The 24,834-nt window shown below is 40.0% G+C and overlaps 1 protein-coding gene across 4 annotated transcripts in view; it reads right to left on the reverse strand.

Moving 5' to 3' along the window:
- Positions 1-24,834, reverse strand: part of zfhx3b (zinc finger homeobox 3b) — a 499,602-nt gene that overhangs the window by 179,961 nt on the left and 294,807 nt on the right. For all 4 annotated transcript variants that reach the window (XM_048546438.2, XM_048546439.2, XM_048546435.2 and 1 more), the window contains one exon: positions 19,416-19,647. In XM_048546438.2, coding sequence (XP_048402395.2) covers positions 19,416-19,647 — 232 coding nt within the window. The remainder of the gene's footprint in view (positions 1-19,415; positions 19,648-24,834) is intronic.

Genomic DNA, 24,834 nt, shown 5'->3' on the forward strand with positions numbered 1-24,834 from the left:
CACTAATATCCTGGGTGGGAAATTTGCTAGTGCTACTCAGGTGGATTTAAACTAGCTCAGAAGGGGGATGGGAAACTGAGGTGTAGTCCTGGTATACAGGAGTATGAGAGTAGGGAGGACATGGACAGGACCTCGCTGTCGCAGGAGTGTGCTGGCAGACAGCAAGCAGGGTTGAAGTGTGTCTACTTTAACGCCAGGAGTATCTGGAATAAGGTCGGTGAGCTTGCAGCTTGGATAGGTACCTGGGACTTCGATGTTGTGGCCATTTCGGAGACATGGATAGAGCAGGGTCAGGAATGGATGTTGTAGGTTCCAGGGTTTAGATCTTTCAGTAAGGTCAGGCAAGGTGGTAAAAGAGGGGGAGGTGTGGCTTTGTTAGTCAAGGACAGTATAACGGTGGGTGAAAGAACTTTTGATGAGGACTCGTCGACTGAGGTTGCCGAAGAAGGCTTGTCAACTGAGTCAGTATAGGTGGAAGTTAGGAACAGCAAGGGAGCAGTCACCTCATTTGGGGGTTTTCTACAGACCCCCTAATAGCAGTAGGGAGATCGAAGAACTCATAGGCCGGCAGATTGTTGAAAAGTGCAAATGTAGCAGGGTTGTTATTATGGGTGACTTCAACTTTCGCAATATTGATTGGAACCTCCTTAGTGCAGATGGTTTGGATGGAGCCGTTTTTGTCAGGTGTGTTCAGGAGGGTTTCCTTACTCAGTATGCGGACAGGCCGATGAGGGGGGAAGCCATTTTGGATTTGGTGCTCAGCAATGAGCCAGGACAGGTGTCAGATGTCGCGGTGGGAGAACGCTTTGGCGACAGTGACCACAACAGCCTCACATTTACCATAGCCTGGAAAGGGAAAGGAGCAATTACCAGGGGAAGATATTTAACCGAGGAAAAGGAAACTATGACACTATCAGACAGGAGTTGGGAAGTACAGATTGGGAGCAATTGTTCCACAGAAGGAGCACAACAGACATGTGGAGACTGTTTAAGGAGCAGTTGTTGCGAGTGATGCATAAACTTGTTCCTCTGAAACAGGTAAGAAGGGGTAAGATTAAGGAGCCTTGGATGACGGGAACAGAGGTGCTTCTCGTCAAAAAGAAAAGAACAGCTTACGTAAGGTGGAGGAAGCAAGGGTCTAGCACAGCTTTAGAGGATTACAGGCTTGCTCGGAAGGAGCTCAAGAGTGGACTGAGGAGGGCCAGGAGGGGGCACGAAAAAGGCTTGGCAGGAAGGATTAGGGAGAACCCAAAGGCATTTTACTCATACGTGAGGAATAAGAGAATGATCAGGGAGAAGGTAGGGCTGATCAGGGATAGAGTAGGGAACTTGTGCGTGGTGTCTGAGCTGATAGGGGAAGCCCTAAATGAGTTTTTTGCTTTGGTTTTCACTAAGGAAAGGGACCTTGTTGTGAATGAGAACTTTGAGGAGCAGGAAAACAGGCTTGAACAGATCGAGATTGAGGAAGTTGATATGCTGGAAATTTTAGCGAACATTAAAATTGATAAGTCCCCAGGGCCAGACCAGATTTAACCTCAGTTGTTCCGGGAAGCGAGAAAGGAGGTTGCTGAGCTGCTGGCGAAGATCTTTGCTTCCTCACTCTCCACGGGAGTCGTACAGGAAGATTGGAGGGAGTCAAATGTTGTTCCTCTTTTCAAGAAAGGGAATAGGGAAATCCCTGGAAATTACAGACCAGTCAGTCTTACGTCTGTGGTCAGCAAGGTTTTGGAAAGAATTCTGAGGGATAGGATTTATGACTATTTGGAAAAGCATACCATGATCAAATAGAGTCAGCATGGCTTTGTGAGGGGCAGGTCATGCCTCATAAATCTTATTGAGTTCTTTGAGGAGGTCACGAGACTGGTTGACGAGGGGTTCAGCAGTGGATGTGGTGTACATGGACTTCAGCAAGGCATTTGATAAGGTTCCCCTTGGCAGGCTCATTCATAAAGTCAGTAGGTATGGGATACAGGGTGATTTGGCTGTCTGGATTCAGAATTGGTTGGCTGACAGGAGGCAGAGAGAGGTTGTAGATGGTAAGTATTCTGCCTGGAGGTCAGTGCTGAGTGGTGTCCCGCAGGGCTCTGTTCTTGGGCCTCTGCTCTTTGTAGTTTTTATAAATGACTTGGATGAGGAGGTTGAGGGGTGGGTTAGTATGTTTGCTGATGACAAAGGTTGGAGGTGCCGTTCATAGTATCGAGGGCTATTGCAAGCTTCAGCGAGACATTGACAGAATGCAGAGCTGGGCTGAGAAATAGCAGATGGAGTTCAACCTGGATAAATGCGAGGTGATGCATTTTGGAAGGTCGAACTTACATGCTGAACATAGGATTAAAGGCAGGATTCTCGGCAGTGTGGAGGAACAGCGGGATCTTGGTGTTCAAGTGCATAGCTCCCTCAAACTTGCCACCCAAGTGGATAAGGTTGTCAAGAAAGCATGTGGTGCTTTGGCTTTCATTAACAGGGGGATCAAGTTTAAGAGCCATGAGGTTATGCTGCAGCCCTACAAAACCCTTTTGAGACACACTCGGAATATTGTGTCCAGTTCTGGTCACCCTATTATAGGAAAGATGTGGAGGCTTTGGAGAGGGTGCAAAGGAGGTTTACCAGGATGCTGTCTGGACTGGAGGGCTTGTCTTATGAGGAGAGGACGACTGAGCTCGGGCTTTTCTCTTTGGAGAGAAGGAGGAAGAGAGGTGACCTGATCGAGGTGTACAAGGTAATGAGAGGCATGGATAAAGTCGATAGCTAGAGATTTTTCCCCAGGGCAGGATTGACTGCCACGAGGCGTCATAGTTTTAAGGTGTTAGGAGGAAGGTAAAGAGGAGACGTCAGAGGGAGGTTCTTCACCCAGAGAGTTGTGAGTGCATGGAATAGTTTGCCAGTGTTAGTTGTGGAAGCTGAGTCATTAGTGACATTTAAGCGAGTGCTGGGCATGCACATGAACAGCAGTGAATTGAGGGGAATGTAGGTTAGGTTATTTTATTTTTGGATTACGATTATTCCACGCCAAACATCGTGGGCTGAAGGGCCTGTACTGTGCTGTACTTTTCTATGTTCTATATTTTTTGAATTCAAATTCTACCATCTGCCCTGGTAGGATTCAAACCTGGGTCCCCAGAACGGTATCTGGGTCTCCGGGTTAACAGTCCAGCAATAATACCTCTAGGCCATCGCCTCCCCTTCAACTCAATGTTTGTTCTGAGGAAATGGGGATGGGATACATTTGGGTCAACTGACCCCAGAGGCAGATGGAAGGCAGCGGGTGTTCCTGGAGTCAGCTAGTTCTTGTTTCTCTAGGTCTTTGTTTTAGAAGTTGCTGCACTCTCCAGCCCTCATCCGTCATGTTCTCATTGTGCCAACTCGTGCCCTCACTCACCTCCCCATGCTTCATCATAGTCCTGATAGCCCATCAAATTCCCATACCTGCTCCATATTTACTTAACCAACAGACGCAATGGGCAGGCGTGTTGAAGCAAACATAAGGTTGTAAAATTTGAATACAGCTCCTATTCCTAAACAATTAATTGTGAAGGAAAAACTCACATTTCTGAACCCCTTCAAAACTCTTACATTTTATGAACTTTACATCTTACAGTTAATCCTTCAATAACTTATTTAAACTGTCAATAAAACTGGAAACTCAGAAACCACTGAATTAATTATTACAATTGGATACTTAACTATGTTAATAAAACACCTTGGGAAATGTCATCAAAACAAAAGTACTAACATTCATATGTTAATTGTTTTCTAACCTACACTAGCTAGCCTGTGTGATGGCATACAGGTAGTTCTACAGTAAGGATTAAAGACCCCATGCCCACGACATGCAGAACCAACGTAGTTTACAAAATACAATGCAATGACTGCCACAAACATTACATTGAACAGACAGAAAGGAAACTAGCCATTAGGATACACCAACGTCAGCTAGCAGCAAAATAATACAACAAACTTTCCCTAATATCACTAAGCTCGGACAATGAAGGCCATCGGTTTAGCTGGGACAATGTAACCATGGTAGACCAAGCCAAACACAGACACAGGGGAATTCCTACAGGCATGGTTCTCAACCCACTATGCAATCAACAAACATACAGAATTGGACCATATACAAACCCATATTCAATAAAACCGGCAATAACACAACTCACCATAACAGACCAGAAAGTATGAATTCCAAGTGGAGTAGAACAACATCATTCCATCAGAGGCCTTACTGATGACGTTACCTAGCATGGTGACAAAATGTCTGAACGAAAACAAACCAGCTCGGCGAGCAAATCAACAACCTCACTCACAACCCAAGCTACAAGTCTTTGCAAAAACCTTAAACACCATAACAAAATCACCTCCAACTTTCCCTCAAAGTCACACGCCATCTTGACTTGTAACCCTACTGCTAGTTCTTCGCTGTCACTGCGTCAACATTGTGAAAATCTCTCCCTATAACACAGCAACTGCAGATGTTCAAGTAGCAATATACCATCACCTTTTCCAAGGCAATAAAAGCTGACTGATATGGCAACATTCACATCCCATGAATGAATAACAAATGTCAGAAAGAAGTATATCAGTGCAAGGAAAGAAAGCCCAACAGCCCGAGGCAAGTTTTCTTGGTACCAGAAGGAAGTTTATCTTAATATCAGGCTCTGTGTAAGATTATTTTAATATTATATTTTCTTCTGACATCACAGGGGGTAATTCAAACACAACTTAATGTTTTTAATTTGAGCATAAACTTAATAATGTTGGAAAAAGAGTTAAAATACTGGAAAGGCAAGTGAAGAATTTTTCAAAGCACAATACAAGATCATGTGCACATTCAAACTGCATTCAATCAAAACATTCCTGCTAATTCTTGAGCCTGTCCAAAGAAATTACTTTGGTGCTGACCCATAAATCCAGGCCATCTTTGTTTTAACAAGCAAAAGACCTTTGGCTGCTTTATGGCACAGCCCCAAATACAAGAAATCTTGAGTACTAACTGAAATCATAATCATTATGAGGGAGGAAATTAAATATAATATCAGTGGAGAATATTTTCACAGCGGAAACCTTCCGAGACCCATTGCAGGCCCACTCTACTTGTAGTGCTTACTAATGTTTTGCCCTCTGATGGGGTTTGGTTCATTATCAAATTAATCAAATCAAGATGCCTGAGGAATGTGAGTCAGTACTCCCTGTATGTTAGGCTGAAGTTCTTTCTCACAGACATTGCCCTAATGTGCACAATTATTACAAAAGGTAATATCTGACCTCTCTGGTAAAATTATTTTTAAAACCTGAAAACAATGATCTAGATAAAACTTAATTTGAAAAGCAAAAGTTATTAATAATTACATGTTATGAACTGTGTTTAATTAAAATACTAAAAACAACTGAGTGTACCTGCATTAAAACTGTCTCTAAATTTTGTCTCTTCAAAGACAATTTGCGTAAAATTACTTTTGGATCAGGATATCCAGAGACACAACTCCGTGATGGAAGAAACTTTAAACAGGAGGAAAATCTATTTGTAAGATCTTTAAAATATTATATCAACTAAAATATGTTAATTCTTTTGTATCTTTAGAGATGTTCATTTTTAGTACTCATTTTGAAAGGGAGATATTACTCTTCAAGTGTGCTAACATGGAAAACCTCACAATGGTCATGGAAATATACTGTCTCAGATCTATTGCAGATTGCTTCCTAATTATCTTGTCAATGGTTTATTTGCCAGCAGAAAAACACTATGTGGTTTAAAATATTCTAAGATCAGAAAATCAGAGAACTGACCTCATGACAGATCAGAGATTTCTTCTTAAGAATGCCTTTTAACTACACATGACAATACCCATAGTTACTGATTCAAATTATGTATGATTAGTTTCAAAAAATATAACACCATTTGAGGAGTGGTGAAACTACATAAAAGCTATCAGGTTTCAAGCCTGCAATAATTACAAATCTGAGTTTGCTCCAGTTATGCATAGAGGCATTAGGAGTGTACAGCTAGTTTCCAAGCACCACTGTGAGGAAGGAGAATATGAAGACTTTTTGAATTAGGTCACTATCATTTATATGTTGTATTCAGATTTCTGGGGGCCATGGCTGGGATGGCAGAATGGAGGAGTGGCAGGGTTAGGGACTTTGGTGGAGAGATGTTAGGGATGAGCTTTGGTCACCATCTGCAGTAGATGTATGTTATGTAGACGAAAGGCCATGAGCTATTTCTAGCCTCCTGGCTGATTTTTTTGGAGAGTTTATCAGCTGGCTTGCTGCAACATTATCCTGCCCGGTCTCCCATGAACTGGAAAATCTGCGAAGAACCTAGCGCAAGGTCCAAGTAGAGACGTATGCATTTCATATCAACTTTTAAATATCCCATTAAACAACAGTGTTACTGCAGTCCTCTAGCTGTCAATCTCTACTGAAGCAAGTGCAACCTGAACTAAGACTCTAAACACCATGTTAACAGATAGCTTGTAAGCCCTGCCAGTGATGTTCCTGACACAGCACAGTGGCTCAGTGGTTAGGAATGCTGCCTCACAATGCCAGTGGCCCACATTCAATTCCGCCCTTGGGCGACTGTCTGTGTGGAGTTTGCACATTTTCCCTGTGTCTGTGTGGGCTTCCTCCAGGTGCTCCGGTTTGCCCCCAAAGTCCAAAGATGTGCAGGTCAGGTGGATTGGCCATGCTAAATTGCCCTTAGTGTTCAGGGATGTGTAGATTAGGTGGGGTATAGGAGGATGGGTCTGGGCGGGATGCTCTGAAGGTTGGTGTGAACTTGTTGGATTGAAGAACCTGCTTCCACACTGTAGGGATTCTATGAAATGAAAAAAAAAGTCTTTTCACTTAAAAAGGAGCAGAAAAGTTCTATTAAGACTGTCCTGCATACTAAGTTTCTGAATCCACACACAAGTAGTGAGGGTGGGGTTGCAGTAGTGATGTGGTGGTAATGTCACTGGACAAATAATCCAGACTTCCAGGCTAACATTTTGGGGACAATAGTATAAATCTCACCTTGGCAGACAGTGTAATTAGAATTCGATAAATATCTGGAATAAAAAAACAAGTCAAATGACGACCATGTAGCCACTGTCAATTATCTTAGGAATGCAACTGATTCACTAATATCCCCAGGCAAGGCAAGTGGTTGACTCTTTACTATGCTCCAGCCAATTATGGGTAGACAATGGCATAGCCAGTGAGGCCTGTACAAATAAAATGGTCCAATGTGGCACAGTGGGTTTGTTAATAGCGAGCAGGACCTGTTGCATATTTAACACAGGTTTATGTAAGATTCCTTTTTTATTCCCAGTCAAATCACTTTGTGAAACAAGTTGTACAGTTTCAATCCCCCTGCAAAAAGGGCTGATGCACAAAAAATGTCTCTAAGTGAGCACCAATTGGGAGTGTCACTTAGATTGAAGTAAGAAAATTGTTACAGGAAATGGGGGTAATAAACACCATTGTTTACAGAAATGAAGTATTTCAGAGATTAAGCGGCTGGATTTTCAAGGAATATTTCTCGTTCTGTGGATGTGGAAGTTTCACCCCCATTTCTGACGAATCCAACTTTTACAAGTTGGGGAAGAGAGTGGGGCATGAACCATGTAGATAGGAAACCCATTCAGCCATTTGAATTTAGTCCTTAGGCCAATAGACTTCATTTTCTCTCCTCCAAAAGCATTTAACCATTTGAACCTACACATGGAGTGTCAGAAATTAATGGGGTAGATATAAGATCTCCTGAAGGAAGAGAAAGTTTGTAAAACCTTTATGATCTTAGGATTTTCAAGTATCCTACTCATTAAATAGAAAACACAGGCTGCAACTATCAGAGAAAACTAAGAAATAGTCCTGATGAGTGCTTTGACTTATTTTAGGCATAGTTTAGGCAAATTATAGCATTTAATGGTACAGTTCCAATTGATCCTTTTGTTGACATTTCCCCAGGGGTGAGCATTATGTCAATATGAATGGTTGACAGAGTTTCAAAAAACTAGAATTACTTGAGCATCAGGTTCTGAGTTCGTGATTTCATTAACAGCTTAAAGAGTCTGCTGAAGGATTTAAAATAAACAGAGAATGTGAGAGAAATTCAGCAGGCGTGGCAGCGTGTGTGAAGACAGAAACAGATTTAATATATCGAGTCCAGTTTGAATATTGCTTAGAACATTTTTCCAGTATCCACATTATTTTGTCTTTGACAATTTATGGAATAAATATGCATCCTTAATGCAGAAGCTGAATAAATCATAAATTTTATGACAGATTAACAGCTTGAAATTTAAAACTGTTGACTGTATGAATGGAAGTTTTTTTTTAATCCTTAGCGGGAATGAAGCAGAGAGAGCTGTGTTAGATTGTTGCAACTTTATTTTATTTTCCTTACATAGATCCTGTGATTTTCCCATGGTGGATATTGGAAGCATGGCATTAAAAGTGAAACGGATGCTACAGAGTTGGGAGGAGTATGGCATAGACAGTGAGTAGGGTGCATGTGTTGCCTTGAGTTGGCATAGAGGTCTGAGGATTAACAGGAAGTGGACAGGGATGAGTTGTTGGCATGAAAGGCATGAGCAGTTGCGTGTGTGTTGGGGGTGTAATAGGCAAGAAGACAAAACAACTTCTGAAGCAAAAAAAAAGTTTCTGGAAAAGCTCAGCAGGTCTGACAGCATCTGTGAAGGAGAAAACAGAGTTAATGTTTCGGGTCCAGTAACCCTTCCTCAGAACTGTTCCTGGACCTGAAACGTTAACTCTGTTCCCTCCTTCACAGATGTTGCCAGACCTGCTGACCATTTCCAGCAACTTTGTTTTTGTTCTTGATTTATAGCCTCCACAGTTCTTTCGGTTTTTAACTTCTGAAACGGAAGGGTCACTGGAACCGAAACGCTAACTTTGATATCCCTCCACAGATGCTGGCAGACCTGCAGAGATTTTCCAGCAATTTCCGTTTCTGTTTCTGAAACAACTGGAGCTGCCAGAGAATTGAGGCTGTCCTACTGAACAGCCTATCTTGGCACTCACCTGGCACTTTGGCTGTATACAATCTGCTTCTGAGGTTCTCGGATCCAAATCCATTTCTCCAGTGTGAAAATTGAGTGTTTCAGGATATTTTTTCTAACGTTGGTCTGGTGTTGGGAAATTTACTGACTCAAGTTATCCACCTCATTAGCTGAAGTTTGGTCCCAAGTCTGAACTATATTGCTCAGACAAGAAGTTCAAGGAACTTTATTGTACAAACAGCTGGGCTAATGGACATGATGTTGGTACAAGGTAACAAACTGGAAGTACGTTCAATCTCAGCCAATAACATTTTTCATCTTGATGAGCATAAAGGAAAGGAAAGTCATCGTGCAAGCTGAAGGAAAATGTTATGGAAGACCACCTGGAATGTGAACTAACAGACGATATGAATAACATAAACAAGATAAATGAAGACTGAATTGCCCCAGCCTTCTGACCAGAGGAGCTTAGCATAAATAGGAGCAAAACAACAAGTAATTGATTCAAAATGATTCTTATCATCTTGGTTGCAAGGCTGGATCTTCAGCATTTAATAATATCAATATCACACAATATGACCTGACTGTCAGACATATGCTAATCTATTCTGTCAATGTGTTCAACATTTGCTGTTGTTTGCTAATAAAGAAAAATAATATCTGCATTTATACAAGTTTTTTTTCATTCAAGATCTGAATAGTTCGCAAAATGACTTATTCTTGAAAGTACCATGATTTGCTTGGTTGATTGTACGTGCCTGCTATTTAACTGATAAGTCCATTTTTCCAGAATCTCCACAAATTCTTTCAAGAGTCATTCCCAGCAAGTGTGCCAAATGGGCTGCCATTAACAGTTATCATCTGCTTGATAATGCGCCATGACTGCTGTGGATACGATCTAATATATTTTCAGCTGGACGTAAAATATCCCACATTAATATTTAAAGCAGAGGAGAAGAACATTCCGGTGCAATGGCCAACATTTAGCTCTCGAACAATGCCATGAGAAAAGATAGAATAACTGGCCATTTATTGCAGTGCTGTTTGCAGGTCTGCATTGTGTGAATACTAGCTGCCACATTTGCGTGCATTACAGCAGTGGCTATACTTTAAAAAATGCTATGGGGCAGCCCGAGAACATGTAAGACTGTAAATGAATGTACGATTTTTCTATCTCAAGGAAATACGCAGTACAATCACAAGCCTCCTTGTTTTGTTCTCTGCCTGAAGGCACTCATTTACCAAACTATTCACCGAACCTTTTCAAAGTGTTATGACTTTTTACTCAGGGTAGAATGCGAAGGCAGTCTCCAAATCTATATCAGCTAGAATGTATATTAATCTGACCTACAGGCTTCCTGATAGTGAACTCAAGTAACCAGCCCCATAATTAACACCAACCAAGCTCTGTATTTCCATTAGATTTGTAAGACTAAGTCTAGTTATTTTCAAATCTATGGTTCATATTCGTATAAAAATATTGTTGTTTTATAATGATAGGGAAAAGGGCAAAGTCTTTTATGACTTGTGGCGAGATCATCTGCTCAATTTGAATGGTTTAAAGTTGGGTTGCTAACTACTGTATTTGGAATCAAAATAGTCACGTCATAGTTTTCCCCAGAGGGTAATAAATTTAAAAGGTGACTGAATTTCTGCCCAAAGGTCACATTATCTGGACTGCAGTACTCTTAACAAGCCAAGATCAATAGACAAACTTCAGTGGGAAATAAAATCAAGTATGGTGCAGAAAGGGCTTCCAATCCACTGTCAGTCTATTTTCCATCATCAGCATTGATCACATTTAATTCGAGTAGCAATACTTGTGACACCTGCTTCAATCATGGAACAAGAACTATACTTGCACTGCAATATCAAAGTTATATTTCAGGTTGACAAATTGATGCACTTGCTAAGTTACCATGGGTAGAAAATTACAGAAACAGGTAGGCTTATGTTTCTCCACCAAGGGAGAAAATTGGGCAGGTAGACGGTGTGCCAGTTAGAAGCCTGCCTCATAGCCGCACAGCATTTCAAATGGGATGGTCAAACTCCCAGTGGGATTTCTGCTCCTCACTGATTGATCCAATCAATTAACCAGCAGCTCCAATATTCCGAGTACGTTATAGCTTCATCGTGGACCTCCAGGTGGATTAACTCTATCGTCCCTTCAGATCCTGGATCCAGCAATGTCCAAGGGCTTCAGGCAAGAAGGAATTGGGTAACTTGGTGGTGACTGATTTGAAAGAAATTGGAATGTGGGAGGAATTGGAGGATGCTGTCTTGTCAGCGGGTTGCCTGATTGACAAAGGCACTCTCTAATGGGTGCAACACTCCTGCCTTCCTGATTTTTTGGGAACATTCAAAAATGTCAGGAATCAGACTTCTAGCAAACTGGCCACAGCAACCATTTTATGGTATGAAAACCATAACAAAGGTGTCAACTGAGCTTTTAACAAGACCAATTCAACTCTACTATTTATTGATAAACAGCAGATGAGCTACTGATTTGGGAGCCAAAAATGTTATTGAACTCAAAGTGTATACTGAAAGGGAGGAACCGAAGAAAATCAAAATCATGTTGGGGAAATTGATGAGATTAAAAGCCCAGTAGATCTCTGGGTCTTGATAATCTACATCCCAGATTATTTAAGGAAATGGCCCTAGAAATAGCAGGTGCATTGGGGGTTGTCTTCCAAGGTTCTCTTGATCTAAAGATTCTATGGACTGGAACAATTTCTATGGATGGGAGGGTGAAATTGGTAGTGAGGAAAATGCTAATGTCCATCATAAAAGATTTAATAACAGTGACAGGTCTAGATAGGGTTAGTATGGGCTTATGAAAGGAAAATCATGCTTGACAAATCTGCTTGAATTTTTCAAGGATGTGACTTGTAGAGTTGATAAAGGGGATTCAGTGAATGCTGCTTACTTTCGGAACTTTCCTTTCAGAGGGCTTCCAATAGTGACCCAGCTAACATAATAAACGTGATTGGTATTGATACGGATAGAGAACTAGTTTGCAGACAGGAAACAAAGAATAGGAATAAACAGGGAGCTTTCCGAATGGCATATATTGACTAGAGGGGTACTGCCGTAATCAGTGCTTGGCCCCCTGCTGATCACAATATATATTTATGATTTAGATGAATAAACTAAATGTAATATCTCCAAGTTTGTAGATGACACAAAGCTAGGTGGGAGGACGGTCCAAGGAGAATACAAAGATGCTCTGGTGTGATTTGAATGAGTGACAAATGCATGGCAGATGAAGTACAATGTGGATAAATGTGAGATTATCCACTTTGGTAGCAAAAACAGGAAGGCAGATGATCACCTGAATGGTGATAAGCGAGGTATAATGGGGCCTGGGTGTTCTTGTACACCAATCACTGAAAGTATGCATGCAGGTACAGTAGTGGTGAAGAAGGTAAAAAGTATGTTAGTCTTGACAGTGAGAGGATTCAAATACAGGAACACAGAGGAACTGTTGCAAATCTATGGGGCTTTGATGAGGCCATACCTGGAGCATTGACTGCAGTTTCAGTCTCCTTATCTGAGGAAAGTAGTTTTGGCTATGGACAGAGTACAGCAAAGACATATTCCTGGGACGGCAGGACTGACACATGAACAGAGACTTGGGCTATATTCACTGGAGTTTGAAAGAATGAGGGAGCATCTCATAGAAACCTATAAAATTCTAAATTCTAAAAACCAATAAAACAAGGCAGGTAGGATGTTCTTGATGTCAAGTTAGGCAAAAATCAAGAAGTCACAGTTTAAGAATATGGGGGGGAGGGAGGTTGCGAAGTTGGGAGAGCTCTTGTAGATTGGAAAGCAGGACGTTAAAATTTGGTGTTTGTAAAATGCCATGAGGAAAGCAGTGCGCAGTTCCTTTGAAAGGCGATGTGCTTTTTCTATGCTTAGAGGTTGAAAAGATGTCTGTGGGTCTGCAGGTGCACAGAGTATTTGAATTGAAACAATTGTATCAAAAGGTTATACCGTTAGCAGGCAAAGTACCGTTTTTACCAAAACAACAGGTTTTTGAACTTAGCTAACTAATTTAAACAAGGCTCTTAAATACCAAAAACCAATTAAATTTAAATCTGGTGGCTTTGACAACATATGACCAATCCTATTGTGAGAAATTGATATGTCATTAAAGAGTATAAAAGATGAAGGCATTTGGAAAATTGCAGGAGAGCCATCTGTCATCTGCCAAGAGAACAGTTCTCAGCTCTAAAAGAAAGGATCACTGCCTCTCAGAGAATTCTCTAAGCCTTAAAGAAAGCTCCATCTAAATTAAAGGTACCTACAGCACAAATAGTTAATGTTCCAGATGAAAGACTTCGGCAGACAAGGCATTCCTGACTGAAGGGTTCACTAAGAATATGTTCTTGGCAGAAGAATTCATCAAAGACACAGAACATTCTGGAAGCTGTAACCTGTCTGTAATTTCAAGAGACTAAATTCTAATTTTTTTAAACTTTACTTTCTACAAGTGGGACTTGTATTTACTGGAACAACATACCATTATAATCTTGTTGTATACTAGAATAATTAGTCAGAAGGGGTTTACTCGGTTTGTTAATAGTTTAGTTAGTTTGTTCTCTGTTAAGAGTTAGATAAATAACTTGTTACTTGTTGATTATAAGGAGAGTGCTGGGTTGTTTTTGTATTTAACTACTCCTTTATAACAGACTGGTGGAATCTTTTTAACTGATTATATGGTGAGGTACACCTCTCTGCGTGTTTCAATTTTAGTTATCAGAGGGGAGGGGGTCAATCTCTGCTTTATAACAGACTGGGAGTTTGGGTCTGGGATATGGACAGCTCAGGTCCGGGATCTGGACAGGTTAGGACAGATCTGGTCTGGGATTTGAATTGATTTAGACAGATTTGGTGCTAGAAAGGTCTCAGAAGATTTAAACAGACTCAAGGATTAGTGTCCTCGATGTTTAAACAAAACATAAGTGAGAAGTGGAAAATCTGTTTAATTTTGCTTGCTTGTCCCTGGTTAAATCAAAAGTGGGGAAATGGCTCCTAACATTGTTAAAGAGGTTACGGGTGTCAAAGAAGCCTCCCAAATTTGCCAAGTAAGTTTAGACAGACAGAAAAAGGAACAAGTTGTATAATTAGCAGAAAGGCTTAGAACCGGGTTTAACTAGGGATAAGAAGAAAGCTGAAATTATAATGGAGTTAGTCAGCCATTTAGGTATATCAGAGAAACTGTTAAGTACAGTGAAGTTAGAAAAGAATGAAATTGCAAATGAGACAATGAGAGTTAGAAAGTGAACTTGAAAGGCTGGAGTTGGAGACAAAAGGGAACTGAAACAGTGTGAATTACAGTCAAAAGCAGAGGAAGGTCCAATCTGGGATGCATTGAATTCTGGAGCGGCACAGTAGCTCAGTGGTTGGCATGTTACCTCTCAGTGCCAGGAGCCAAGGTTCGATTCCACCCTCGGGCAACTGTCTGTGTGGAGTTTGCACATTCTCCCTGTGTCTGTGTGGATTTCCTCTGGGAGCTCTGGCTTCCTCCCACAGTCCACAGATGTGCAGGTTAGGTGGATTGGCCAAGCTAAATTGCCCATAGTGTCCATGGATGTGTAGATTAGGAGGGTTATAGGGGAATGGGTCTGGGTGGGATGCCCTGAGGGTCAGTATGGACTTGTTGGGTTGAAAGGGCTTGTTTCCACACCGTAGGTATTTTATAATTCTAACAAAAGAGACCTACAGATGTATGTGCACGGATAATTGGAAATGGGGAAAGGATAAGTAAAGCAGACAGTATCCTTCATTTTAGTAATAGGGAAACATGGAGCAGTTTGGGCTGAATGGCCTGTTTCCATGCTTTATTACTCTACAATACCGTATGAAAGAGAAAAAGAAAGGATAGCGAGGGCAGAAGAGAAAGAAAGCAATAGAATGTTTGAGTTGGAAAAGATGAAGCAGCTTGAACATGAAAAAGAGAAAGTGAGTTTTAACTTCGGAAGTTGACAATTAGACAGGAAAGTAAATTTAAAAGGATGGAGATGAAGGTAGAAGGTAGGCTTAGTGAGGAGAATGATAATGAGCAAATCCATTGTAGCCAAAGACCTGGTAGGGATTTATATGAATATGTCAAAACATTACCAAAATTCAGTGAAAAAGATGTAGAAGATTTTTCCCATTTCCTTTGAGAAATTGGCTAAACAGATGAGCTGGCCAGAAACTACGTAGGTAAATATCATTTCAGACCAAGCTGGTAGGCAGAACTAGTGAGGTGTTTGCAGTGCTGTCAGAGAAGTGTCAAGAGAATACGAAGGAGTAAAACAGGCTGTTTGGAGTGTGTAACAATTGGTAACAGAAGCATACAGATAACAGTTCAGAAATATAAGAAACCAGGTCAGACTTATATCAAGATAACAAAGTGTGGAGCTGGATGAACACTGCAGGCCAAGTCGCATCTTAGGAGCTCCTAAGATGCTGTTTGGCCTGCTGTGTTCATCCAGCTCCACAATTTTTTATCTTGGATCCTCCAGCATCTGCAGTTCCCATTATCTCAGACTTATATCGAGTTTCAAAGACTTAAACCGAGCAACTTTGATAGATGGGTGAGAACATTAAAGATCGAAAGACATATGAGGATCTTAGAGATGTTATTCTGCTGGAGGAATTTAGAGACTCACTTCCAGAAATAGAAGAACTCATACTGAGGAACTGAAAGTTCAAACATTGAGATGAGCTGCAGCGATAACATACGAATATGTGTTAGTGCATGAATCAAAATCTAGCTTCTGGCAGCAATTTCATTCTGTGAGGGATAGAAATTGGGAAGGAGGGAGATCCTACAGTGAAAAACAAGAAGTGGATCACACTGGGAACAGTTTACCACATGCAATAAGAAACCCAAGAACGTGGAGAAGAGGTGAAGGATCTCAGATATTTTCACTGCAATCAGGTGGGACACACAAAGTCACAGTGTTGGTGGTTTAAGAGAGGCACTGGGAAAAAGGATGTGGTAAAAGATGCTAAACCAATGGGATTAGTTGAGGTCGTGAAACTAATCCCAAGAGAAGTCGAGGAGCTGCTGGAAAGTGCACAGTCTAGTCATGGACTGGAAAATAACATCGTGTCTGACCTTTTCAAAGACTTCACCTCTGTAGGTAAGGTTTACTTTGGTGGCATAGGGGGAGTAGGTAAAGAAGTTAACATATTTAGGCAAACAGGAGCTTGTCAGTCTCTAATGGTAAGAGATGAAAATATTTGCATTTCTTCTGAAATGTTGCCCGAGACAGTGATAATCTGTGAAATAATTGGAGACAGAATTAGTGTTCCACTGTGTAAGACAAGGCTACAAAGCCCAATCAAGACTGGGGAAGTGACAGTAGGAGTGAGTGAAAGCATAGCTATTCCAGGAAGACAGTTTGGTTTTGGAAACGATAGATCCGGATCAAAGGTGGGAGTGATGCCCAATATTGCAGAGAGGCCAAAAGAAAACCAACGAACTAAGAAGTTAAAAGGAAAACACCCTGGAATTTTTCCGATTGTATGGTGGTAAGATTCCACAGCCATAAGCTGAATCAAGAACGGAAAACAAAAGAGAAAGAAGAAGGAGTTGAGGTTCAGTTAGCTGACATCCTGTTTGATGAAATGGTAAAGGAAGAATGTAAGCAGGTGGAGGATCAGGTAGAGGTGTTTAGTTCTGAAAGACTAATGGCGTTACAACAAAAAAAAGGCAATAAAGGTTTTATATCATAAAGCCTACTTGGAAAAGGAATCAAAATGTATTCCAGAATGTTATTAGCTTAAGCCTAGAATCCTAAGGTGGAAATGGAGACCTTGGTTAATGCAGAGGAGAAATGGGTGGATGTTCTTGAGATTGTATTGCCAGTAGAAGACAGCAAGTGTGCAGGCAGCATATGAATTACCTGTAAGGGATTATCTAGGGGTGAGGAAAACATAGGCTAGGTTACAAATACATTTCTATTGGCCTGGATTACATGAAGATATGGTTGAATTTTGCCCTACCTGTCATACATGTCGGAGGGTAGGAAAGCCACAGATAGTAATAAAACTTGCGCCTTTGATGCCAATTCCCACATTTGTAGAGCCTTTCTTGCAGGTTATGATTGATTGTATAGGTTCCCTCCTTAACACCAAAAGTGGGAACCAGTATTTGCTAAACATAATGGACATGCTTACCAAATTTCCAAAGGCAATTCCATCACAGAATGTCAAGCTGAAAAGGGTTGTGGAGAGTTGAGAGCTTTCTTTACCCTTTATGAATTACCCAGAGAGTTTCAGTAGGGTCCAGTTTTACAGCCAAATTATTTAAGGAGGTCATGGATAGTTTAGGCATCAAACAGTTTAAATCTAGTGCATATTATCCTAAATCCCAGGGAGCCGTGGAAAGGTGGCATCAGACCCTAAAGACAATGCTGAGGGCTTATTGCCAGGATTCACAAATAATTGAGATAAAGGTATCCCATTTACATTATTTGGTATTAGATTTGCTTCAAATAAATTGACTCAGTTTACGTCATTTGAATTGATATTCAAGCACAAAATAAGAGGGTCTTTAAAATTACTTAAGGAAAATTTGATAGGTCCAAACTCAGAGATCTCACAGGAGTATTAAGTATCTGAGGTGACAGAAAGATTAAACAGAGTAAGTGAATTAGCTGGCCAACATTTGAAGGTGGCACAACACATAATGAAGCAAGCAGCGGATAAGAAATCTAAAATGCGTATGCATTCCCATGGGGATAAAGCATTGGTGCTGTTGCCAGTAGTAGGAGACCACTTCAAAGCAAGTTTTGATGGTCCCTATCAGATTGAGAAGAAGTCAGGTGATATTATTTGGTAAAGATGCCAGGGAGGAAAAATATTTATTGGGTATGTCATGTGAACATGCTGAAACATTACAATGACAGGGAAAGGGAAGCGGAGAAACTGGTATTAATTACTGCCACTCAGAGTGAGGAATCAAAACCAGGTGATTTGGACTTTGATGTGCCTCAGAATAAATTGAAGAATAAGGAAGGCCCTAAAGAATATGATAGACTTGTGAGCTGTCTGTCCTTGGAAAACTGAATTGAAAGACTTGTTATAAGGACAGATGTAGAAAAAGTATGGGGAGGACTGATACCTTGCACATGGGGCTGACATAGGGAATGCTATTCCAATAAAACAATACCCCTGCAGGTTTAATCCTCTCAAATCTGCCCAGGTGCAGAAGGAAGTAGAAGCGATGCCCTCAGAAGAAATCAGAGAGCTGAGTCAAAGTGAGTGGAGTTCACTCATCATGTTGGTTCCCAAACCTGATAAGACTCAACAATTTTGTGTACATTACTGGAAGGGCAACACTGTGACAAAATCTGACTCATGCCCAGTTCAAAGCTGGAGGATTGTATGGAAAAAGTAGGACAAGCCATTTACATCACAAAGTTGGGCCTACTTTGCAGTTACTGGAAAATACCTTTGTTAGAGGCAGTGAAATACACTTATGCATTTGCAACCCCAAACAGGCTACATCAATTTCAAGTCATGGTTTTTGGAATGAAAAATGCACCAGCCACTTTTCAAAGTCTTAGGAACAGAGTTATGGCAGGATTGGCTAACTGTGCTGTCTACACAGATGACTTCATGATCTTTAGCCATTTGTGAAAAGATCACATGGAGCATTTGGCAGAATTCTTTGAGAGACTATGGAAGATAAAGTTGGTCATAAACTTGGCAAAAACAGAATTAGCGAAGGCAGAAGTAATGTTCTTAGGGTATAATGTCAGATATGGATGGCTAACACTAAGGAAAGTGAAGTCAAAGATGATTGAGGAATTTCCAAGACCATCCTCAAAGAAGGAAGTGCTGTGGTTTTTAGGACTGAGTAGATTCTACAGGAAATTTCTACCAAGCTTTAGTAGTATGGTGGCACTGAAAGACATGAAAGACAGAATAAGCTTTAAATGGGATCAGTGACTGCTTTACAATAAATGTCATAAGAGTACAGGTCTATCCCTTGACATAGAGTGAACATGTAAGTCAAATAATGCGCAATGTGTCACTGCCATTACTATTGCCAATGAATACCACTTGCATCGAAAAGGACATGCTCAAGGTCTTTTCATTTTTGGTACAGTTACGTGGTAAGTATCAAACAGTACAATACTCATGGCTTTGTAAACGGATTTGGTTTTAGATAGATGAGCAATTATATCAAGGTGAGTTCCTACTTGTACTGTGTTCTTCATAAAGGAAATAAAATTACTGTAGCATTTAAACTGACTTATTCCCTTCAGGATCCGTATCAAACATATTCTACTACCCGAAGTATTTTGATAAATTAAATGAGTTTATTAACCTGCAGATTTTGGTAGGTCAAGAAAAGGTAATTGGCCATGCTTTGTGAGAGATATGTTGTAAACCAATGGTACTTACCAGTCTCAGCAGCAGGACACTTGCGAATGGTGAAGATCTGCCCAAGGTCATCATCATCCTCTGGCAAACCCTTCTGTAGCCGCTGTAATTTGCGCAAACTCTCACTTCGTTGGTGTTTCATGGACCGAACATGCTGAATCAGGTTAAGTTTTGCCTTGGTAGAGTAGTTACACAGTGAACAATGGTAGTAACATGCCTCAGCCTCCACCGTGCTGTCATGTTGTTGCAAGTGCTAAAAAGGGGAGAAAAATGAATCAATGTTTACTAACACTGATAAATACTACTATTCAATCATGTTTTTGCAAGTATATTTTAATACTTTTACATTAGCAGGTGCATTATCCATGGCAACGCCACTGCCAATCAGAGTCCACATGGCAGCCAATCAGCACTCTCTTTCATCCCATATGTATGCGGCTTTCCCCTTGAATTGGTATTCTTGTGTATTGTACTGATGAGTGCAAGATGAAAAGATTTGACAAAATGTCTCTTCTTTTGGCATAACTCAATATAATCTTCTTTTTACAAATATATTTACTGATACTATCCATTTTATTTGCTTCGTTAACTCTTATAGGAGAGACACTGGAGGTGGTAAAGACAACACAAATTATTCTTCTGACTCTTTTTCACCAGTTACTGAAGTTATGCTACACTGTCAAAATTATACAATAATGTTAGTAAACCATGTTCCTGATGTGTAAATGTAAGGTGTCAATTTATAAAATCCTATCATTATGAGTTGCCAACTGATTTGACTGATTGGCAGTTCGAGGACTCTTTGCAAAGCAAGAGATTGGTGCTGTAGAGACTTCACATCAACGACATCAGGAGGGGCACTATGGAAATTGCACTGAGCTCAACTGTGAGTATTGGGCAGGAGGGTTTGACCTGACTTGGGAGGGGACAAAGGGGTCGGTTGAAGGGCTTTGGTGAGCAGCTGGGTGGGTAAGGAGGTACCACCTTCAAACAGAATGTCGCCAATGTCAAAGGGATGCCACCATGAAGAATGTGCTTCCATCTGCATTTCTTCCTTTTCAAGAGCTTTTCTAACACCCTTTTGAAAGCCATAATTAAATCTTCTACCTGAGGTTAAATCAACATTTTATAAAGGTTCATCATAACTAACTCGCTTTTTGGTCTATATGCTTGTATTTATAAACAGAGGATCTTATTTTTTACATCATTTTCTCAATCTTCCCAGCTTCCATGAAAGATTATGTTTCTCTTCTTGCACCTCCTTTAGAATTTTACCTTTTAGCTTATATCGCCTTTCTTTCTTTTTCCTACCAAAATGCATTATGCGTCATCTGTTGCAACTCTGACTAATCCTCTAGCCTGTCCATGGTCTCTTGATTCTCCCTCCAAATTCAGTATACTTCCTATTTTCCTTCTACCTGCCAATTTTTAAAATTGTGTTCTGCACACCACAGTTTTTTTACAGACCATGAAAAACAATTTTAATACTGACCTCTGGAAAATTTTATACCTGCTCCATTCCAATAAATAACTGTTCAATACTACTCCTGTTCCCAATGATTCTGCCAACTTCACTTTGAAAAACCACAACCATCCACAAGCAGTTTTTCTCTTTGAGTAATACTGAACATCATCCCACAATTCTGATCCCGAACAATTTGGTCTTGACTCTCAAGTCCTCCTGAAACAGTGAGTTAATCAACAGCCACTGAAACTGCCGAATACTGATGCTTTCTTGCTTCCCAACAGAAGAAGCTAATGTGAATTTGGTGTCAGTAGTAGGGAGGGGAGACAATAATAGATGCAGGAAGAACAAATTAAGTACAATGGGAAACTTTAGGCTGGAAGCGAACATGGGCAATTTCATGAATCTGTTTTGGTATTTGGTATGCAAATCAGGAATTTGGAGGTACACTACTGGGGATTTTCCAACCATTTATTTTTAAAGTTCAGGAAACTTTCTCTGCTCGTATAGGACGTTAACTTTAAAGTAAAGGAACAAAACTTGCCATTCTTCAGTACCACTCTTTGTTCTGACAATTCCCCTACACGTTTAAGTCAGTAATTCTGTTCTGGGGCTTAGAGTTTCCTGACAGTATGAGGATGAGCAAGAACAAGGCCAGTTTAAGAGTAGAATCAGACAATATTTTTCACACGGAATGTGATGACAATCAGAACCTCTCTCCCTGAAAATGCCACAGACCCTGAATCAACTGAAACTTTCAAGACTGAGACTGATAATATTTGTGTCATATAAGCATTTTAGAGGTTATGTGGAAACATTGGGTAAAAAGAACTCAGGTACACATCAGACATAATCAAACTGAATGGGAAACGATGGTCAAGGGCTTAAGTGACCCACTGTTGCTCCATGTTCCTATAAATCTCCTTCCTTCCACCACCTCCAATAAGATACTTCTTTTTAATTTTATCACTTTTTCAATCATTCAACTACCAATACAATGTCTTTGTTTTAAATTTTCACATCGTTTAATTTCCCTCTTTTACAAAATCTGCATTGCTTTATCCCTTAGAATCATTTCTGTGAACAGTGAACCAAAGAACAAATTAAATTATTTTCAGCCAGGTCCACTCTTCAATTTGAGATCTGTGTCTAAAGCGCATTTTTCCCCTCATTTATCCATGTACTGATCTCTCTGTCAATTGTTTTAATTTCCTAAACATTTCTAAATTTGTACAGTTGCTTGGTTCTTTCAATAGTCCTTTTATACTTTGATCTATTTTCTTCTGCCACTGTATTGAAATATTCTTGTTTTATCCCAAAGATTTCCATCACTTAACCTGCTGATCAGCTTGACCTTCTACCTCACAATCCTTAACTAGTAAAAGTTGTCCAAGTTTGCTTTTATCCAGCCCTGACACATTCTCTTTTAGCTCTGTGAACATCCTTCTAGAATATGCAACTTAAAGGATTAATTGTCTAATGATTCATTCACTCCTGACTTACCCTTTATTTGCCCTGAACTTTAATTATGACCAGATTCACCAGCATCCGCACTGCAACTCTTGATATAATATCCCTTTTAGGTTCTTATGGCATTGTGTAAAGCATCCTATCTCTGGTACAGAAGGCCCAGATCCGAGTCCCACCTGATACAGAGGTGTGCCATAAAATGTCTGAAAGGTTAAAAATAAAAATGTCCCGATTTCTCAGTAGTATTAGCTTAAAAACTGTTTCATTTCTAGCCCTCGTTGAAATTTGTGTTCTTACATCTCTTCTGTTGAATGCAGGATAAATAATTTTAACAGTATGTCTCTCTTTCTCAATGATTCCCATGATCTGTATTAGCAAAAAGCTATTTATGTAACAGTGCTATGCCATCTAGAAATTTCTGAGGTCTAGCATGACCACTCTCCGTTCAACCTCTGTATTAAAAGTGTCCCATCATCTAAACGCTGCTGTGGTTGGATGATTTCGTCAATTCCATGGGAAACAACTGATCAATGTGGTATGTTTAGTTTCTCAAACTACAACAAATTCCCACTGTGTAAGTATCCCTTGTTTTCCTCATTTAACTGCATCCCAAGTGACTCGGTGTCCCTGAGGCCTCTTTAATGACATGCATTCCCTAGGCCTTTCTGTCCTAAAATCATGCAATGAAATTACATGGAAGGAAGCAATTTCGAGCATCATACCTGTTCCAGCTCTTTGAAATAGTTATTCAAAACTCCTACATGTTGCCACATGTCACCATGGCCCACATTGCTCAAACCCCTATAAGATCCTGCCTTATGATATCATTCTCAATCCCTCACCTCATTATTACTTACCCTGTGATTCATAAAATTTCAGCATTCCTTTCCTGAACTACATCTTTTATCTGATTTCTGGTCTCTTATTTAAATGTAAATGGCTATCTTACAAATCTACAGAAGCTTTTCTTTTTCTGTCTTACTCGTTTAAACACCTCTCCATTAGTCAAACTATATTCTGGACGCATCTCAGTCTCTCTTTTACTGACAAAAGGAACATCTAATCAGTATAAAACTCTCCTTTTCAATACGGTTCTCTCATTCTCTACACTTTGCTGTCTCTACCACATCCTTAGGCTAGAACAGAATTTGTTAATATGTGGCTGCCTTACTGACTGTTATATATGTCTTCAGTGGTTTTAGATCTAGGTCACTCCTTTAAGCTTCCTCCCTGAAATTAGCTTAACAAACAGCTGGATTCAAAACAGTCAAAGCCACAATACACAGCAAAGATTGGATCAGAAGCCATCAAAATCCAATAGAATAGAATTTTGGGCAGATTTGGAAAATTTCTCGCCACACAAGTATCACATTGGATGAGGAGATCAAGAGGGCAGTGACAGTGATACACAAACATATGGAATGAGGAAGGTACTTTTTTGAAAAGTACTTGTCCAAAGATGAAACCAGAAGAAATAAAAAGGCAGCTCCACCATCACCTCCTACTTGTCAGTCAACCAAAATCCACTTGAGTTATTTATCACAAACCACAACATTTTCAGGACAACATTAATTCAAAGACACTTCTATCAAGCAATTTATGAGAAGTAATTCCAATCTAGGACATGTAATAGATTTGAAGCAAATCAATCCCCTGATTACGCACTTTATTAATGTAATATTCCTGGGAACTGTATGTATTAGCAAATTAGCAAAAAATTTAAGCGTGACCAACTAAGAAGAAATTCTGTTCATATAACAGTAAATATCTTTAGTAATAATATATAAGTTTATGAATGTCACAACCGAGAAGCAGGATTTTACATTGCTGTGTCCAAGAATGAATGTGAATATCGAAAATGCATCAGAACATTGCCACAATTTCACACTCTAGCCAATGAACTAAAGTTCATTGCACTATGTTTCCATCTAATGATAGAATCATGTGATCCACAGAGTGTAATTTCTAATATGCATGTCTAATTTTGGGCTATGAATACTATTCTGGATCACAATGTTCCCAAATAGTGAGAACCGTATTAAAAAGGAGAGTTTTATACTGATTAGATTTTCCTCTTGTTCAATTCAGATATTGTCTAAATTACGGTGATGGTCCTTTCTTTTCACACTGCAGTTATCATCAAAATTAGAACAAACATTTATTTATGACCTTATTCGGGCTTAAAAATTCTTTCAAATGCACAGATTATTGTTATGTAAACTGATATACAATGACGATAAAGAGGTCAAGATAGAAGATTAATAAGCATTGAATAAGGCCTTTTATAACGTCATTTCTCTGCTGTACTTCAGGCCTTTACACTGCTGCAAGCTAGTTAGCAATCCACCTCACTAGTTGGAATGATTTACAAGTATTGGTAAGCCAGAAGTTAGAAAAAAAGCAGAACTTACTGTTCCAACAAAATTGGTTATTTTGTAGAAACAAAGTCTTGCGGGAGACGCATAAATAATACATAAGTGTATCAAGCATCTTTGAGAAGGTGAC

This window comes from Stegostoma tigrinum, chromosome 16 (assembly GCF_030684315.1).
Source record: "Stegostoma tigrinum isolate sSteTig4 chromosome 16, sSteTig4.hap1, whole genome shotgun sequence".
Taxonomy (NCBI): Eukaryota; Metazoa; Chordata; class Chondrichthyes; order Orectolobiformes; family Stegostomatidae; genus Stegostoma; species Stegostoma tigrinum.